This window comes from Sporothrix brasiliensis (assembly GCF_000820605.1).
Source record: "Sporothrix brasiliensis 5110 chromosome Unknown Cont15, whole genome shotgun sequence".
Taxonomy (NCBI): domain Eukaryota; kingdom Fungi; phylum Ascomycota; class Sordariomycetes; order Ophiostomatales; family Ophiostomataceae; genus Sporothrix; species Sporothrix brasiliensis.
This window is the reverse complement of record NW_024467134.1, coordinates 1408111-1421835: the sequence shown is the minus strand read 5'-3', so window position 1 is coordinate 1421835 and position 13725 is coordinate 1408111. Positions and strand designations below refer to the sequence as shown.

The 13725-nt window shown below is 55.5% G+C and overlaps 5 protein-coding genes across 5 annotated transcripts; 2 read left to right on the top strand and 3 right to left on the bottom strand.

Annotated features, from left to right (window-relative positions):
- Positions 1-835: 835 nt before the first annotated feature.
- Positions 836-2682, bottom strand: SPBR_05764 (epsin; the record flags this gene model as incomplete). The annotated part of the gene is made up of 3 exons (XM_040764027.1): positions 836-2157; positions 2235-2525; positions 2610-2682. The coding sequence occupies 3 exons, from the start codon at positions 2680-2682 to the stop codon at positions 836-838; spliced, it is 1686 nt and encodes a 561-aa protein (XP_040622188.1).
- Positions 2683-5247: 2565 nt separating this feature from the next.
- Positions 5248-7695, bottom strand: SPBR_05650 (heat shock 70kDa protein 5; the record flags this gene model as incomplete). Its single annotated transcript, XM_040763913.1, has 6 exons — positions 5248-5326; positions 5405-6949; positions 7027-7123; positions 7200-7320; positions 7448-7459; positions 7555-7695. The coding sequence occupies 6 exons, from the start codon at positions 7693-7695 to the stop codon at positions 5248-5250; spliced, it is 1995 nt and encodes a 664-aa protein (XP_040622187.1).
- A 1747-nt stretch (positions 7696-9442) lies between these two features.
- SPBR_06260 (uncharacterized protein) lies at positions 9443-9865 on the top strand (the record flags this gene model as incomplete). Its single annotated transcript, XM_040764522.1, has 1 exon — positions 9443-9865. One exon carries the CDS (start codon positions 9443-9445, stop codon positions 9863-9865), a length of 423 nt encoding a protein of 140 aa, XP_040622186.1.
- A 202-nt stretch (positions 9866-10067) lies between these two features.
- SPBR_05777 (protein AATF/BFR2) lies at positions 10068-11869 on the bottom strand (the record flags this gene model as incomplete). The annotated part of the gene is made up of 2 exons (XM_040764040.1): positions 10068-11743; positions 11812-11869. The coding sequence occupies 2 exons, from the start codon at positions 11867-11869 to the stop codon at positions 10068-10070; spliced, it is 1734 nt and encodes a 577-aa protein (XP_040622185.1).
- Positions 11870-12268: 399 nt separating this feature from the next.
- Positions 12269-13366, top strand: SPBR_06037 (ATP-binding protein involved in chromosome partitioning; the record flags this gene model as incomplete). The annotated part of the gene is made up of 3 exons (XM_040764299.1): positions 12269-12324; positions 12447-12498; positions 12701-13366. 3 exons carry the CDS (start codon positions 12269-12271, stop codon positions 13364-13366), a joined length of 774 nt encoding a protein of 257 aa, XP_040622184.1.
- Positions 13367-13725: the final 359 nt, after the last annotated feature.

Here is a 13725-nt window from a genome sequence, read left to right as displayed (position 1 = left end):
ATTCTGACCAGAGCTGCTTGCCTGCGCCTGCCTAGAATAAGGTTGTCAACGCGCACGGCGCGACGGCGCTAAAGTGGGCCTCATCAAGCTCCTGCCCACTAACAGAGCAGGATCGAGCCTTTTTGATCTCTTGAAGCTGTCTGGCGCAAGGCATACTTGGTGATGACTCCTGTTCTGACAAAGCACGCTGAAGAGACGACAGATGGAGTGGTAAATAAGGAGAGGAAGGGTTTCGACTGTAGTCACGAGGTCGAAACCACCAGGCTCAGATTACAAAAATGACAAATCGATGGCAACAGGCCCAGTGTCACGAGAAGAGATTCGCACAGATCGGCAGGCGGACAACAGGGCGAGGCAGAATGAACAATCAATTCAAGACTGTTTTGGTTATATAAAATATGACTTAATGTACTCTGAAATAAAATAAATGAAACGAAACAAAATAAAGCCAATACCCAAGGTACGCACGGAGCAACGGGAAATGGAGAAAGCAGAACACGGGTGTGAACCGAGAGAAAGTCGCATTGTTAAAGGACGTAGATGAAGATAAGGAGACGGGAGGGAGAGGGAAACAGAGAAAGGGAAAAGCACGGAATGAGTGAGCTGGTATTTTTATCTTCCCTCCACCTCAAACGGACAAATCCGTACTCCGATAGACTCGACAGCCCCAGACGTATCGAATGTTGACAGCAAAGAAGAAGTATGAACAGGAGCAGACAAGGCGGGGGACAAAGAAGATGTTTGAGGGATCGAAGGGATGGGAATAGGCATGGGCTAAAAGAGCCAGAGATGGAGGGGCAGCACCGATTAAAAAGAGCATATGCAAACAGGAAGCCTAGAACTGGATAAGGTCCTGGTTGCCAGTCTGCCGCTGCTGCGGCTGTGCGCCGAACGGATTCGCTGACGGCCCGTTGCCGTAGGACGGAGCGGGCATGCCAGTGAACTGCTGGCGCATAAAGGGATTGTTCGTGCCGGTGGCATCGCCCGTGAGGCGATTCAGGTTGGAACCGGCGCTGTTGACAAATGTGCCGGGCGCGGTGTGCTGCGCAGGAATACGGAGCTGGCCCGTGTTGCCAAAGGTGTCCATGCCCTCGCCGCCCGCCAGCAGTGCGTTGAGGCGTGCCTCGTGCTCGCTGACTTCCTTCTGGGGCTGCTGTGGCTGCTGTTGTGCCTGGAAGGGTTGTGCTTGTGCTTGTGGCTGGCCAAATGACGCGAGTGTCTTTTGCTCGGGCAGGCTCGAGAGCGTATTGAAGGACGGCTTGAACGGCTGCTGCTGCTGTTGCGGTCTTGCGTTGTTCGCGCCGGCCGAGGCGAAGGGGTTGTTGGAGCCGGTGGGCAGGGGCTGCAAGGGCTGGGCGCCGCCGTTGTTTGCCGACGACCATGGGTTGTTGCTGCCGGGCTGCAGAGAGGACGAGTCTTGCTGCTGGGGCTGCTGGATCTGCGTGTTGTAGGGGTTGTTGGAGAAGGATGTCGGCTGCTGCTGCAGCTGGTAGGCCTGCTGGCCGTATGGGTCGAAGCCGGTCTGCTGGGTGGCGAAGCCGTTTGTACCGAAGCCGTTCTGGTAGCCGGTGGGCTGGCCGGCGAAGTTACCGTACGGGTTGTAGCCGGTCGGCTGCATCTGCATCTGCATCTGGCTCTGATCAATGGGGTTGGCAAAGAAGTCGACAGCGCTGCCCTGCTGGTAGCCCTGGTTGAAACCGGTGAACTGGGCGGCAGCTGGCTGGGCGGGTTGCTCGACGTCGAACAGCAGGTCGATGTTGTTGTTGCTGCTGCTGTTGTTGTTGTTGTTGCTGTTCGCTTCGAGCTGCTGGCGGCGGCGCTCCTCCTCCTCCTTGCTCAGCTTGATGGCCTTGGCCAGGTCGTCGTCGTCTTCCTCGGCGTTCCCACTCCGGCCCTCGCGCTTCCGACGGTCCTCCTCCTCCTGCGCCTTGCTCGCCTCGATCGCCAGCCGGTACTCGGCGTCATCGTCGTCGTTACCGCCGCCGCGCCGGTCCCGGTTGCGCCGGGGCGGTGGGGGAAGGTCTCCGCCTTGGCCGCCGGGGCCGTACTCGTCAAGGCCAGTTACCCGCGACTTCCAGCTCTTCCGGTCGCTGCGCTCAGTGCGCAGTCGCTCATCGTCCTGGATCAAAGCAGTCAACTCCTTCGCGGCAATGCGAACTATTGAGAGGCTTGTTAGTGACTCGTCAGAGGATCAAAGGATGACAATGAAAAGGGTGCCTAGTTCCATCTCGTACCATTGTTTCCGACATCACGACCCTCCTCGTCAATGTAAATAAATTCGCGGAGCGTCCGGATAATATACAGGTTGTGCTTGGACCACGAGACAACCAGCTCGGACCCCTCGTGGAGACAGTAGTCGAGGACCTTGAGGGCCTTGAGAACGTGCCGCCAGTTCTTGCCCTTGTCGTTTAACCGCTTGTCGATAATGTCCATTATGTCGTTGAAGTCGGTTGACGAGTTGAAGGTGAGCTGTGCGATCTCGCTCATCTGCGTGCCGGTTGGGCCCCATGGGTCGTTGCTGGTCGCTGTAGGAAAAGAGAGGCCTGGTTAGCATGACGTGCAACCACAAAAGTACCAAGATAAGGACAACAAGAGAGAGTTTGGCCAACCTTCGCGAACCTTCACCTGGGAACTGGAATAGCCCTTGGTGACGTTCTTGACGCTTCTCATAACCTTTGACATGATGGGCGACTGGGTGGTCCAAGAGACCGGGTTGTGCAGCTAAAGAAACGAGAAAGGGGGTTGTATGGAGTCTCAGTCGGGGTAAAACGAAAGGAGACGGAGTCGTCGTAATGCGACGTTGGCGATTGCGTTTGCGTGAAGACACAGCAACGGTTCGTCGAAAACGGAGAGGGCTCCTTGGGTTTCACGCAGAAAGTTGGAAGGATGGCGCACGTCAACAACGCAGCGACGAGACCGCAGAAAGATGGTCGGTACGGGGGTGCTGGTAGTCGGGCGGGACGGGTTGGTCTGGCTGCCCACCGAATGTACGAAAGTGGGCGGAGAAAAGAGATAAAACGATGTTCGTCGGATGCGCAAGCGATTCAGGGAAAGGAGAAGCGAGAGAATGGGGGCAGGAAATCAGGACGAATAGCGAATACTGTCAAAGCAAAAGCGAGGAGCCGTAGCAAATAAAACGAACGTGCCGCGCAGTCGTTGTTGCGATGCAGAGAGATATTTGAGAGGGAGAGAAAGGTGAGAGAGAGCAAGAGAAGGAGGGCGAGAAGGCGAGTGAGCGAGAGGAGATTGTTGGAACGTGAAAATGGCAAGGTCGGTGCTTCGCGGTGGAGCTTTCCTTGGTAGCAGTGACCCGAGTCTTTAACGAAATGGGCAGGAAGTGCGAAGTAGTGGCTTCTAGACAGCCCTCTAGGGGGCAGTTGCATCCGACACGACACAGGTACTTTACAGCATGCGGAGGCCGTTGACCAAGGAAGGTGCAAGAAATGGTTCGAGAAGGGCAAGAACAGTTTTGGCAGACGGCAAGAGCAACGACGGCGACCGGATGTCAGAGCGCATAAAGTGAAAGAGCCAACAAAGAGCACGCTGCGAAAAGCAAATTTTCGTTGTTTTATTTAAAGAACAATACTTCGTTTTGTTTTCCTGTTTCTCCTTGTCACGAGCGCGAGAAACCGGTCCGGAGGCAATTCGCAGGTGGTGCTTATTCTGGTTGGGCCTGCGTAACACTGTCATTCCCACTGGGAAAGGGGAGGAACAGGGAGGGGAAGAGGGAGGGGTTTTGCTCCCAGAGAGCAGAATGCACGAGAGGGGCGCAGCTGTTAGTGCACTAATTACGACTAATTACGACTGTATTACAGGCGGGTTTAGCGGGCGCTGGACAACGCTGGACGGCGGAGCATCATTGATTAGGCTGCCAAATAACTAAGAGTAGTTACGCAGGGCCCTAAATAAGACGTGACATTTGCTGTAGAGGATATTCCCTTACAAACGATTCCAAACTTTACAGCAATGTAAGATAAGATTCCGCCCAAGACAGCACCTGGAATTATGCTTCTCGAAGCGGCACAGAACATTTGGAACGTTTTGGAACCTTGGGAAGAAGCAAGTTCAACCACTAATATTATTACACAGAAATCCGTAAACGGGAAGAAAGCCCAACATGACGAACGCCCAACACAACCAATGTAAAATACTACCATCTTTGGCAATTTGTGTCGTTTGTCAATCTACTGTCATTTCTACAACCAGTCCTCAGAGGAACAACGGGAGATGCGGTGAAGACAAGAGCCTGCGCAAGCAGTATTGCGCGACCTTTCTCGGCGACGACGGCAGCTGATTGACCGCAAAAGACTCGCCCGGAGTAGCCAGCTAAGCAGGCAGTGGGTGACCAGGACATCTTTACGTCGTAGGCCGGCTGGCCGGGTAAAAAAAGAGCGACGAGAAAACAAAGGGGAAAAAAGAAACGGACACGAGGTATGGAGGCGAATTCTACAAGTTCCAGAACGAATGGAAGAATTCGTTCGCAGCTGAAAGCTGGCGACTTCCTCGCTCGGCGCCTCCGTGTCCACTGGAACTGGCAAGTGCTAGCCTTGTCACCTGTCTTCCCGCGCCGCGCGCCGCGGGAACGTCTTTTGCGCCCAGCTACGTCATATTGCAACAGCGTACAGAACCCCTGCAGCAGACCTTGCACGGTGTAATAAAAAATAAAATAAAAAAACCTCTCCATTCAAGTCCAAACTATCACGATACTTCAACTGCGCCCCGTCTTCTCTACATCCCCGTTGCTCGCGCCTCTTGTCACCCCGTCTTGCTCACTGCTGAGTCTACAATCGACAGCCTTGCCCGTTTTGTTTTTTAATTTCTTTTTATTATCAAATTCGGTGTTTAATAATAGTACACGCAAAGCACCGCGGTCTATCAATGTCCGACTTTATGGGCAGTTGTTGCGTGTGCCCGCTTTCTTCCTCCTTTTATGAGAGGAAGAGAAACATCTAAATCAGAGAAAGAAGAAATCCCTCTGCCTTCAACACCAGAAGAAAAATCAAAATCAAAAGAAACGGAACTGGGGGGATGATAGTAGAGCGCAATAGTAAAACGCAATAAATTGACTGGCGGGCATCAAATGAAAAACGCCCCGTCGCCTGCGTGTTTTCTGTTTGTTCAATTTTTTTGTTTTGTAAAACTGTTTTCACTTTTTCTTGTTGCCTTTTCTGGTATATCAACAACATGCCTCCACTTGTAACGCTCGCTCGCTCGCTCATGTCGTATTGAGGTCGCCGGCGGAGTCGTTTACAGCTCGTCGTGGTCGAGCGGCTCCTCGTCGGCGTCGCCGCCCTGGCTGTACATCTTGCTCGTGATGGGGTAAGCACTGGAATATGTCAGTAAAAGGTCCTGTTCCTGTTCAAACGTTGAGGTGGGGTGGCGGCTGTCGGTGGGTGTGACTTACACGTTGGACAGCTTCTCCTTCTGCTCCTCAAAGTCCTCCAGGTCAGCAGTAGCGGCGTTGTCGTCGAGCCACTCCTGTGCCTCCTTGACGGCCTCAATAATGGTCTCCTTGTCCTCTTCAGAGATCTTGCCGCCCAGGCCGTCCTCGTCGTTGACCTGGTTCTTGAGCGAGAAGGCGTAGTTCTCCAGGCCGTTGCGGGCCTCGATGCGCTCGCGCGTGGCCTTGTCCTCCTCGGCATACTTCTCGGCCTCGGCGACCATGCGGTCAATCTCCTCCTGCGTCAGGCGGCCCTTGTCGTTGGTAATGGTGATGCTCTCGCTCTTGCCGGTGCCCTTGTCGTGGGCCGACACCTTGAGAATGCCATTGGCGTCGAGCTCGAACGACACCTCGATCTGGGGGACGCCGCGCGGCGCCGGCGGGATGCCGGTCAGCTCAAACTTGCCCAGGATGTTGTTGTCCTTGGTCATGGAGCGCTCGCCCTCGAAGACCTGGATCAGGACAACGGGCTGGTTGTCGGCCGCGGTCGAGAAGATCTGCGACTTGCGGGTCGGGATGGGGGTGTTGCGGGGGATCAGCTTGGTCATGACACCACCGGTGGTCTCAATGCCCAGGGTGAGCGGGTTGACGTCCATCAGGACAATTTCGTCCGTGCCCTCTTCGCCCGACAGCACACCGGCCTGGACGGCAGCGCCAAAGGCGACGGCCTCGTCCGGGTTGATGCCCTTGCTGGCCTTCTTGCCGCCAAAGAACTCCTCGAGGAGCGAGATGACCTTGGGGATGCGGGTGGAGCCACCAACGAGCACAATGTCGTCAATCTCGCTCTTGCTGACCTTGGCGTCCTTGAGCACCTGCTCAACGGGCTTCAGCGTCTTCTTGAACAGGTCGACGTTGAGCTCCTCGAACTTGGCGCGGGTCAGGGTGTCGGACAGATCCTTGCCGTCGAAGAACGACTCAATCTCGATACGGGTGGACATCTGCGACGACAGAGTACGCTTGGCCTTCTCGGCCTCGCGCTTGAGCTTGCCCATGGCCTTCTTGTCGGCAGTGACGTCGACGCTGTGCTTCTTGTTGAACTGCTTGGCGAGGTGGTTGATGATGCGCTGGTCGAAATCCTCACCACCCAGGTGGGTGTCACCGGCCGTAGCCAGAACCTCGAAGACGCCCTGGTCAATCGACAGCAGGGACACATCGAACGTACCACCGCCGAGATCGTAGACAATGATCTGGCGCTCGCCGTCGGTCTTGTCCAGGCCGTACGCGATGGCAGCGGCGGTGGGCTCGTTGACAATACGGAGGACGTTCAGGCCAGCAATAATGCCGGCATCCTTGGTGGCCTGGCGCTGGTTGTCGTTGAAGTACGCGGGGACGGTGACGACGGCGTGGGTGACCTTCTTGCCCAGGTAGCCCTCGGCGACCTCCTTCATCTTGGCGAGGATCATGGAGGACACCTCCTCGGGGGAGAAGGTCTTCTCGGAGCCCTTGACGTCGACGCGCACAAACGGCTTGTCGTCCTTGTTGACAACCTTGTAGGGGAAGTGCTTAATGCTGCACGATTGTTAGCAAGGTACTTTGGGGCCAATGCATAAAGAAACACCTCTCACGGAGGCAACATAGGCACATACTCGTTCTGGACATCCTTCTCAGAGTACTTGCGACCGATCAGGCGCTTGATGTCGAAGATGGTGTTTTCCGGGTTGCTCGCGGCCTGGTTCTTGGCGGCTAGAGGAGAGTTAGTATACATTCCAATCGCCAAGTGCGAGCTTTGGGGGAAGCTGTGGAGGGAAATGCAACATACCGTCACCAACCAACCGCTCTTCGTCGGTGAAAGCCACGTAGGAGGGTGTGATACGGTTGCCCTGGTCGTTGACGAGAATCTCCACCTTGCCCTTCTGCATAACACCAACACAAGAGTATGTCTACACACGGGTTAGTAGGATGTTCGTGGTTGCTTCGGCCGTCCTCTCCGGGCCTCCTGGAACTCCTTGTGAGGTTCGATGTTGCGCCATTCAGCTCGCAGGCACGGGAAATAGTTGTTTGACTTACGGTGCCAAGATCCTAGAGAGAGAAGGTTAGCATTGTGACCACGTTGCTCGTATCCTGGTTGTCTGGCTTCTGGTTTGTAACGTCACTGGGAGCCGAGTCCTACTTACAATACCAATAACAGTGCCGTACTCCTGGACGTCGTCGGCGCGGGCCTGGCTCACAAACGCAGGCGAGAAGAGAACAGCGAAGAAGGCCACAAGGAAGAGGCCCAGCCCCCACTGGGACGAGCTTCTCCGGGAAGAGGCCATTGTGAGGTGTGTGTGAAGCGGTGAAAAGCCGCAGAAGAGGGAAAGAAAAAGAAAACGAAAATGGAAAAGAAAAAGGAAACCAACGAAATACTGAAGGAACAGAGCTCGTATGCCTCTCAGACAACAAAGAGTCTGGATCAAGGGACTGGCGAAGAGCGGCGTGCAGATTGACAAGAGGGAGAAAAAAAGAGGTAAAAAGTTGGTGCGCGGAAGGAGGAAAAGAAAGAGGTGTTCCTTTATATGCGAGGTAGAATATCTCGAACTTTTTATGTGTCCCTTTTGGCACCTGCGGGTCGGATATGCTTTCAGGGCCAAAGAGGGCCGCCCTCGAAGAAAAGGTCCCGCTTGAGGACACCTGGCACATCTGTCCAATGCTGGCGGCGGGTGGCGCTTTGCACGTTTGGATTGGGGAATCAACGCGGTCAGGAAAGCACGTGACCACTTTAAACACACAGCTCCCCTGGTACCTTCCCTCCCTGACGCTCCCTGACTGGCTCCCTTGGCTGCACGCCCCTTGATCGTCTGGGCAAGGCTCCACCCATTCACACACATGCACGCACTGAATGGCGGCAAGGCAGGCGCGCTAACCCCAAAAGCTACAACTGTCCTGTCCCACCCGACAACTCAGAGTGTGCCGGCCTCTTTGGCCCCCTGAAAACGCGGTACTTGGGCCCCTGAAAGCCAGGTGGCTTTGGGGGAGACGACGAGAGGGCTGTCGAATGTGTGGTTCGATCTCATTGTCAACGCATCCCATAAGCACACCTGTTCTTTGCTGGCTGGCACCTTCCCTTCCAATTCCAGTAAATGACACTTTTCTGAGTCACTGTATATTTGGCCACAGTGGCCATGCTCCAGGCAGGAACGGCCGAAGCGCACAATCCAACGGAGGAAGGCGAAAAGAAGGTTAGCAAGAAGGAACGACCAAGTGTCGTCGACAAAAGCTTATTTAGCTCGATTGTTCCATCTGATTCTACGGAACCTCCTAAGTCCCCTAAGCCACCGAACGGAGCGTCCCCACAGGCAGCCCACACGCCGTCCAAGAAAGCGTATCTGGCGAAATCAACCATTGGGGCGTTAGCGGATGAGACACCCCTTTTTCCTGCCACAGTGGCCTTTACATATGACATGGCACCGACCTGACAATGCTCCCCTGTTGGCCGTGCCACATCCACGTCGGTTCACCGCACGGCATGGATCGAGTCCCAAGGCCTGCTGGTAATGAGTATTTGATTAATGGAAAAACCTACATGAACGCAGCAGCCACGGCTCGTAATTAAACGAGGCATGCCGTCATATTGCACCGTTTGAATATCCCGTCTTTTGTCGACCATGTGTCCAGAGCCTCTTTTTACATGTTGATGCATCACATATCTGGCCAGATCAACAAGTTCAAAACTAGCATTTCGCATTCGAGATCGTCTGCCCGTGTACACTACAGTATCTGACAAAATGGTGTGCAAGATGCACACGCCAAAAGTGGAAGTAGAGCTTTTACAGCGGACGGCTGTGACAGCCTCGTCTAGCCGAAACGCACTTTCCAGCACAGAAGGCTGAGCGCAAGGCCTCACCCGAGGCAACTACCTCGTATGCTCATAAGCGGGAGCTCATAACTAGGGTATGCACTAAGCCAGATGTATGCCGAACCGACTCGTGTAAGCTATCTGGTCCGTCCACGCTTCATCGCATCGCCACGCCCTTCCGCCATCTCCACTCAGACCGTGGATACATGTGCACCCCACCAAACACCATGCTTGCCCGGCTCGCCTTCTTGCTGCACGCCGCCATTGAGACGCCCGCGGCAGCCACCTTTCTCTTTGCGCCCCACCGCCAGGTCAGCGCGACTTTGCTCGCATCGGCGACGGGCGGCGGTGCCGAGGTGGTGCTCCTCCTGCAAAACTACGGCGGGCTGCTGGCGTCGTCGGTGCTGCTCAGCCTCGTCATGGCCGCGTGGTCGTCACCGGGCCACCTGCGCGGCCTCGTGGCTCTCGCCCTTGGCAGCTACCATCTCTTTCCCAGCCGGCGAGCGCTCATCCGGCAGACGCAAAGAATCGGGCTGCAGGGACCACAAGGCCGGACACTAGGCGGCCCGGCTGTGCATTTGGCGGTCCACGTTGCTTGTTTTGTGGCGTTGACATCGGCCGGTCTGCAAGAGCTGCTGCGGGACGAATAACGGGACACGGAGTTGCAAGTTTTGGTGAACGGCACAAATTAATGGCTTGACATGCACTTATATATATACACGGCTCCCCGGTTTTTGTCTATTCATAAAATGTTACAACGCCAATGTGGTATGCAAGCAGGAATGACCAGAAAGAAAGGACAAATAATGACCGAGTCCTAAAATCAGACTCTTTGAAGCCAAGCCGCATCGTCTAAAACAGCCGCAGGCCCTCGCCCACACTGGCACCACCCATCTCCATATCCTCGTCGTCGTCGTCATCATCGGCGCCATCGTCCTCCGCCAGCGCCATCCGCTGGCCAAACAGCGAGCTGAAGAAGCGGTCAATGGCCTCGGGCTCCCAGTCGCGCCGGTCCTCAGGCGCCGTAAAGTTCTGCAATTTGGCGTGGACATTGTAGCGCATCTTGCGGCCCTTGCTGGCCTTGCGGTCCACCAGCTTGCGCGTCTTGGCGTCCTTGGCCGCCGTGGTGGCCCACCGTACCATGGGCGCCACGCTACCCGGCGCCGTGCCGTCGACGGTCCGCTGGTCGACGAGCTCCTTGAGGAGCAGCTGGTAAAAGTCGGCGTCGTCGAAAATCTCCGGGTCTTCCTCGACCTTCTTGGCGGCCTGGACGGGCGCGCACGACCGCGGTGTGCGCGTGCGCTTCACCAACCGCTCGGCCGCGACCAGCTGGCCGTCCAGAACCGTCGACAGGGGCTGCGGCGCGGCCCCAGCGGTAAACCGGCGGGCGGCGGCGGCGGCCGATGCCGCCGAGGGACGTTGGACACGCGCGGCCCAGCGGTCAATCACCTTGCGGCGCTTGGCCGCAGCGGCTTCCTCGGCAACCGTCATCTCGTCAAAGATGGCCCGGCACGAGCTGTCGGCGCTGATGGCGCTGTGCCGTTTCCGCTTGGCGTTCGTACTTGAGCCATCGGCGTCACAAAGGGACTTGCGGATGTCGTGGATCGAGCTCAGCAGCTCAATGGCCTTGGCGGCCGCCTCCTCCACGGCGCTGTCGGTGGCGGCTGTGCTGGCTGCGTCCTCCTGGGCCACAGTGTGCAGTGTGTTGGCCGTCGACAGAGCCTTTTGAATGCGAATGCGCATGTTAAGGAGAGCGTCAAATGTGCGCCGTTGCTGGCGGACTGCAAAACCTTTGTCGGCATCTGCCTTGGCCGACGCCGATATAGAGGAAAGCACTTGACGGCGTTGTTCCGCAAGGATTTTCCGTGCTTCCTCCTCGGCCTTTGCTGCAGAAGCGTCGAGCTCGTCGTCGTTGTTATCCTCTTCCTCCTCCTCATCTCCATCGTCGTCGTCATCGTCATCGTCACCACTGGAAGCCATGTCTTCGACCTCGCCGCCCTCGTTGTCATCCGAATCCTCTTCCTCGTCGTCTTCGTCTTCGTCCTCTTCTTCGTCAGCCTCCTCATTCTCCTCGCCAGAGTAGACTGGCTTGCCCTTGGGCGTCTTGGGTTTGTCACTCCCCCGGAACGTAAATTTCTTTATGATGTCTTCATCGTCCTCGCCAAAGGCTTCGTCGCTGTCGATCTCGGCGTCGGTGTGGACCTCCTCGGCGCCCGCAACATCGACCTCGTCGGGGTCGTCAAACTCCTCGTCCTCGTCTTCGCTTTCATCTTCGTCATCTTCGTCATCCTCACCGTCCTCGTCGTCCTCGCCATCCTGCTCCAGCTGTTTCCGGCTGATGCGCACGCCTCGGTAGGCCGGCCCTAATGCGACGGGCTCGTTTCGGCGCAACTTGCTTTTGCCGACCTGAACATAGTGCTCCGTGTCCTGTGTATCTTCGGGCGCGCTGACTTCGCTGTCACTGCCGGCGTCACCGTTCCGGTTGTCGCTGTCGTCGTCGACGGGATCTTCGGACTCTGGATCGAACTCTGCAGCGTCGTTAGCAAAAATGGACTGTCCCCATTGTTATATTTGCCCAAGTTTGGTCTCCGCCTACCTTTGGCCAGACTCTGCTTCGCAAACAACTGGGCCGCAAGTCCCTTTAATCCCACCATTGTGTCTTGTGCCCTGTGCGCTGTGATGTGAGATGCTGAGGACTCGGAGTGCCACTCGATGAAAAGAGAGAAATGGTGCCGCGTATCGATCGTGAACAGGCCTAGAAAAAAAGTTTGGCTTAGGAGCTTTTCTGCCATACAGAAAAATACTGCCACTAAAAAGTTGCGCTACACCGCCTTATTTATGACGAGTAGCGCCAGAATCCACGCATCGTTCCTGCTGTTCTGCCGCTCAAACTAGCACCGCCTTCCCTATTTAGAAGCCACCTGCGGGGCGCCTTCCTCACCTGTAGCTGCAGCGCTAATGCCGCTACCTACCGCCATAATACAGTGCATCGTCTAAGCTGTGACGTCTCTCTCCATCAAAACAACCAACATCACCAACACGCCAAACACATAATGTCTGCCTCAATTCTACCCCGAATATACCGTCACGGCGTCAATTCTTTGCATCCGTGTGTATCCCGGTCCTATTTTCATAGTGTCTCCAAGTTGCAGCATGAGAATCCATTAGTATACACAGGCCCTGCAACTCATATGCTCATCATCCTTCTCCAACATTGCTGACACAAAGTAGGGTCTGCCAAAAGCTGGCACGCCGCCTCGGCTGCAACGCCGACTGCCGGACCGTACGCCTATCAAGGGCGTGGCCAAGGTGATTATTGTATCCTCGGCCAAGGGCGGTGTTGGCAAAAGTACAATAGCTGGTAAGTTGTCTCCACGAGACTAGATTCACGCAAGATCCAAAGTTGTGTCTAGATAGAGAGAGAGAAAGCGAGAGTCGGAAGTAACAAGAGAAAAGCCAACCTCTCTCTTGCCTTTGCTCGGCAGGGCTACCGCACTGGCATCCTCGACACCGACATCTTTGGCCCGTCCATCCCGACGCTCTTCAACCTGTCCGGCGAGCCGCGCCTCTCCAGCGACAACATGCTCGTTCCCATGTCCAACTACGGGGTCAAGACCATGTCCATGGGCTACCTCGTCCCCGAGGGCCAGGTCGTCGCCTGGCGAGGTCTCATGGTCAGCCGCGCCCTGACCCAGCTGCTGCGCGACGTCGCCTGGGACGGCCTCGACGTTCTGGTGATGGACCTGCCGCCGGGCACGGGCGACACGCAGCTCAGCATTGCCCAGCAGGTTGTTGTGGACGGCGCGCTCGTCGTCACCACGCCGCACACGCTGGCCGTGCAGGACGCCGTGCGCGGCATCCAGCTGTTCCGAAAGGCCAATGTGCCGCTGCTGGGCGTCGTCCAAAACATGAGCGTGTTCTGCTGCCCCGGCTGCCAAACAGAGACGCACATCTTTGGCAAGGATGAGGGCGTGCGCAAGGCATGCGCCGAGCTGGACGTGCCGCTCCTCGCGGACATTCCGCTGCACCCCCTCATCGGGGACGATGCGCACCGGGGCAAACCAACGGTCGTATCGGAACCCGAGAGCAGCAGAGCGCAAGCTTTTTTGACTTTGGCTAAAGACATCGGGACAACAATTGGGCTGTCTTAGATAGTGTATATATTTGTGTATTAGACGTGAAGCACGCGAGGTCTCCATTGAATGTTTCTTATTTGCTTTATGAGGGGTTCATTCTGTTGTATATTACGCTATATTTCTAATCGAGGTTTTTTTTTTTAAAAAAAAAATATTCGGCAATAAATCAGAAAGTTATATCAATGTCTTTTATATTTACTTCAAGAAAATTACAAACGGTGACTTCAATTTATAGTTATCACACAACAAATTTAAGTCGAAATCCAAGTGTACGCATAATTCGCAATAAAAATTTGATTTAATTTATTCTTCCTACGCTACTTCAGCTGCGACCCTTTGTCGCCGAGCGTGTGTTTGGATTCCCGCCGTTAGCT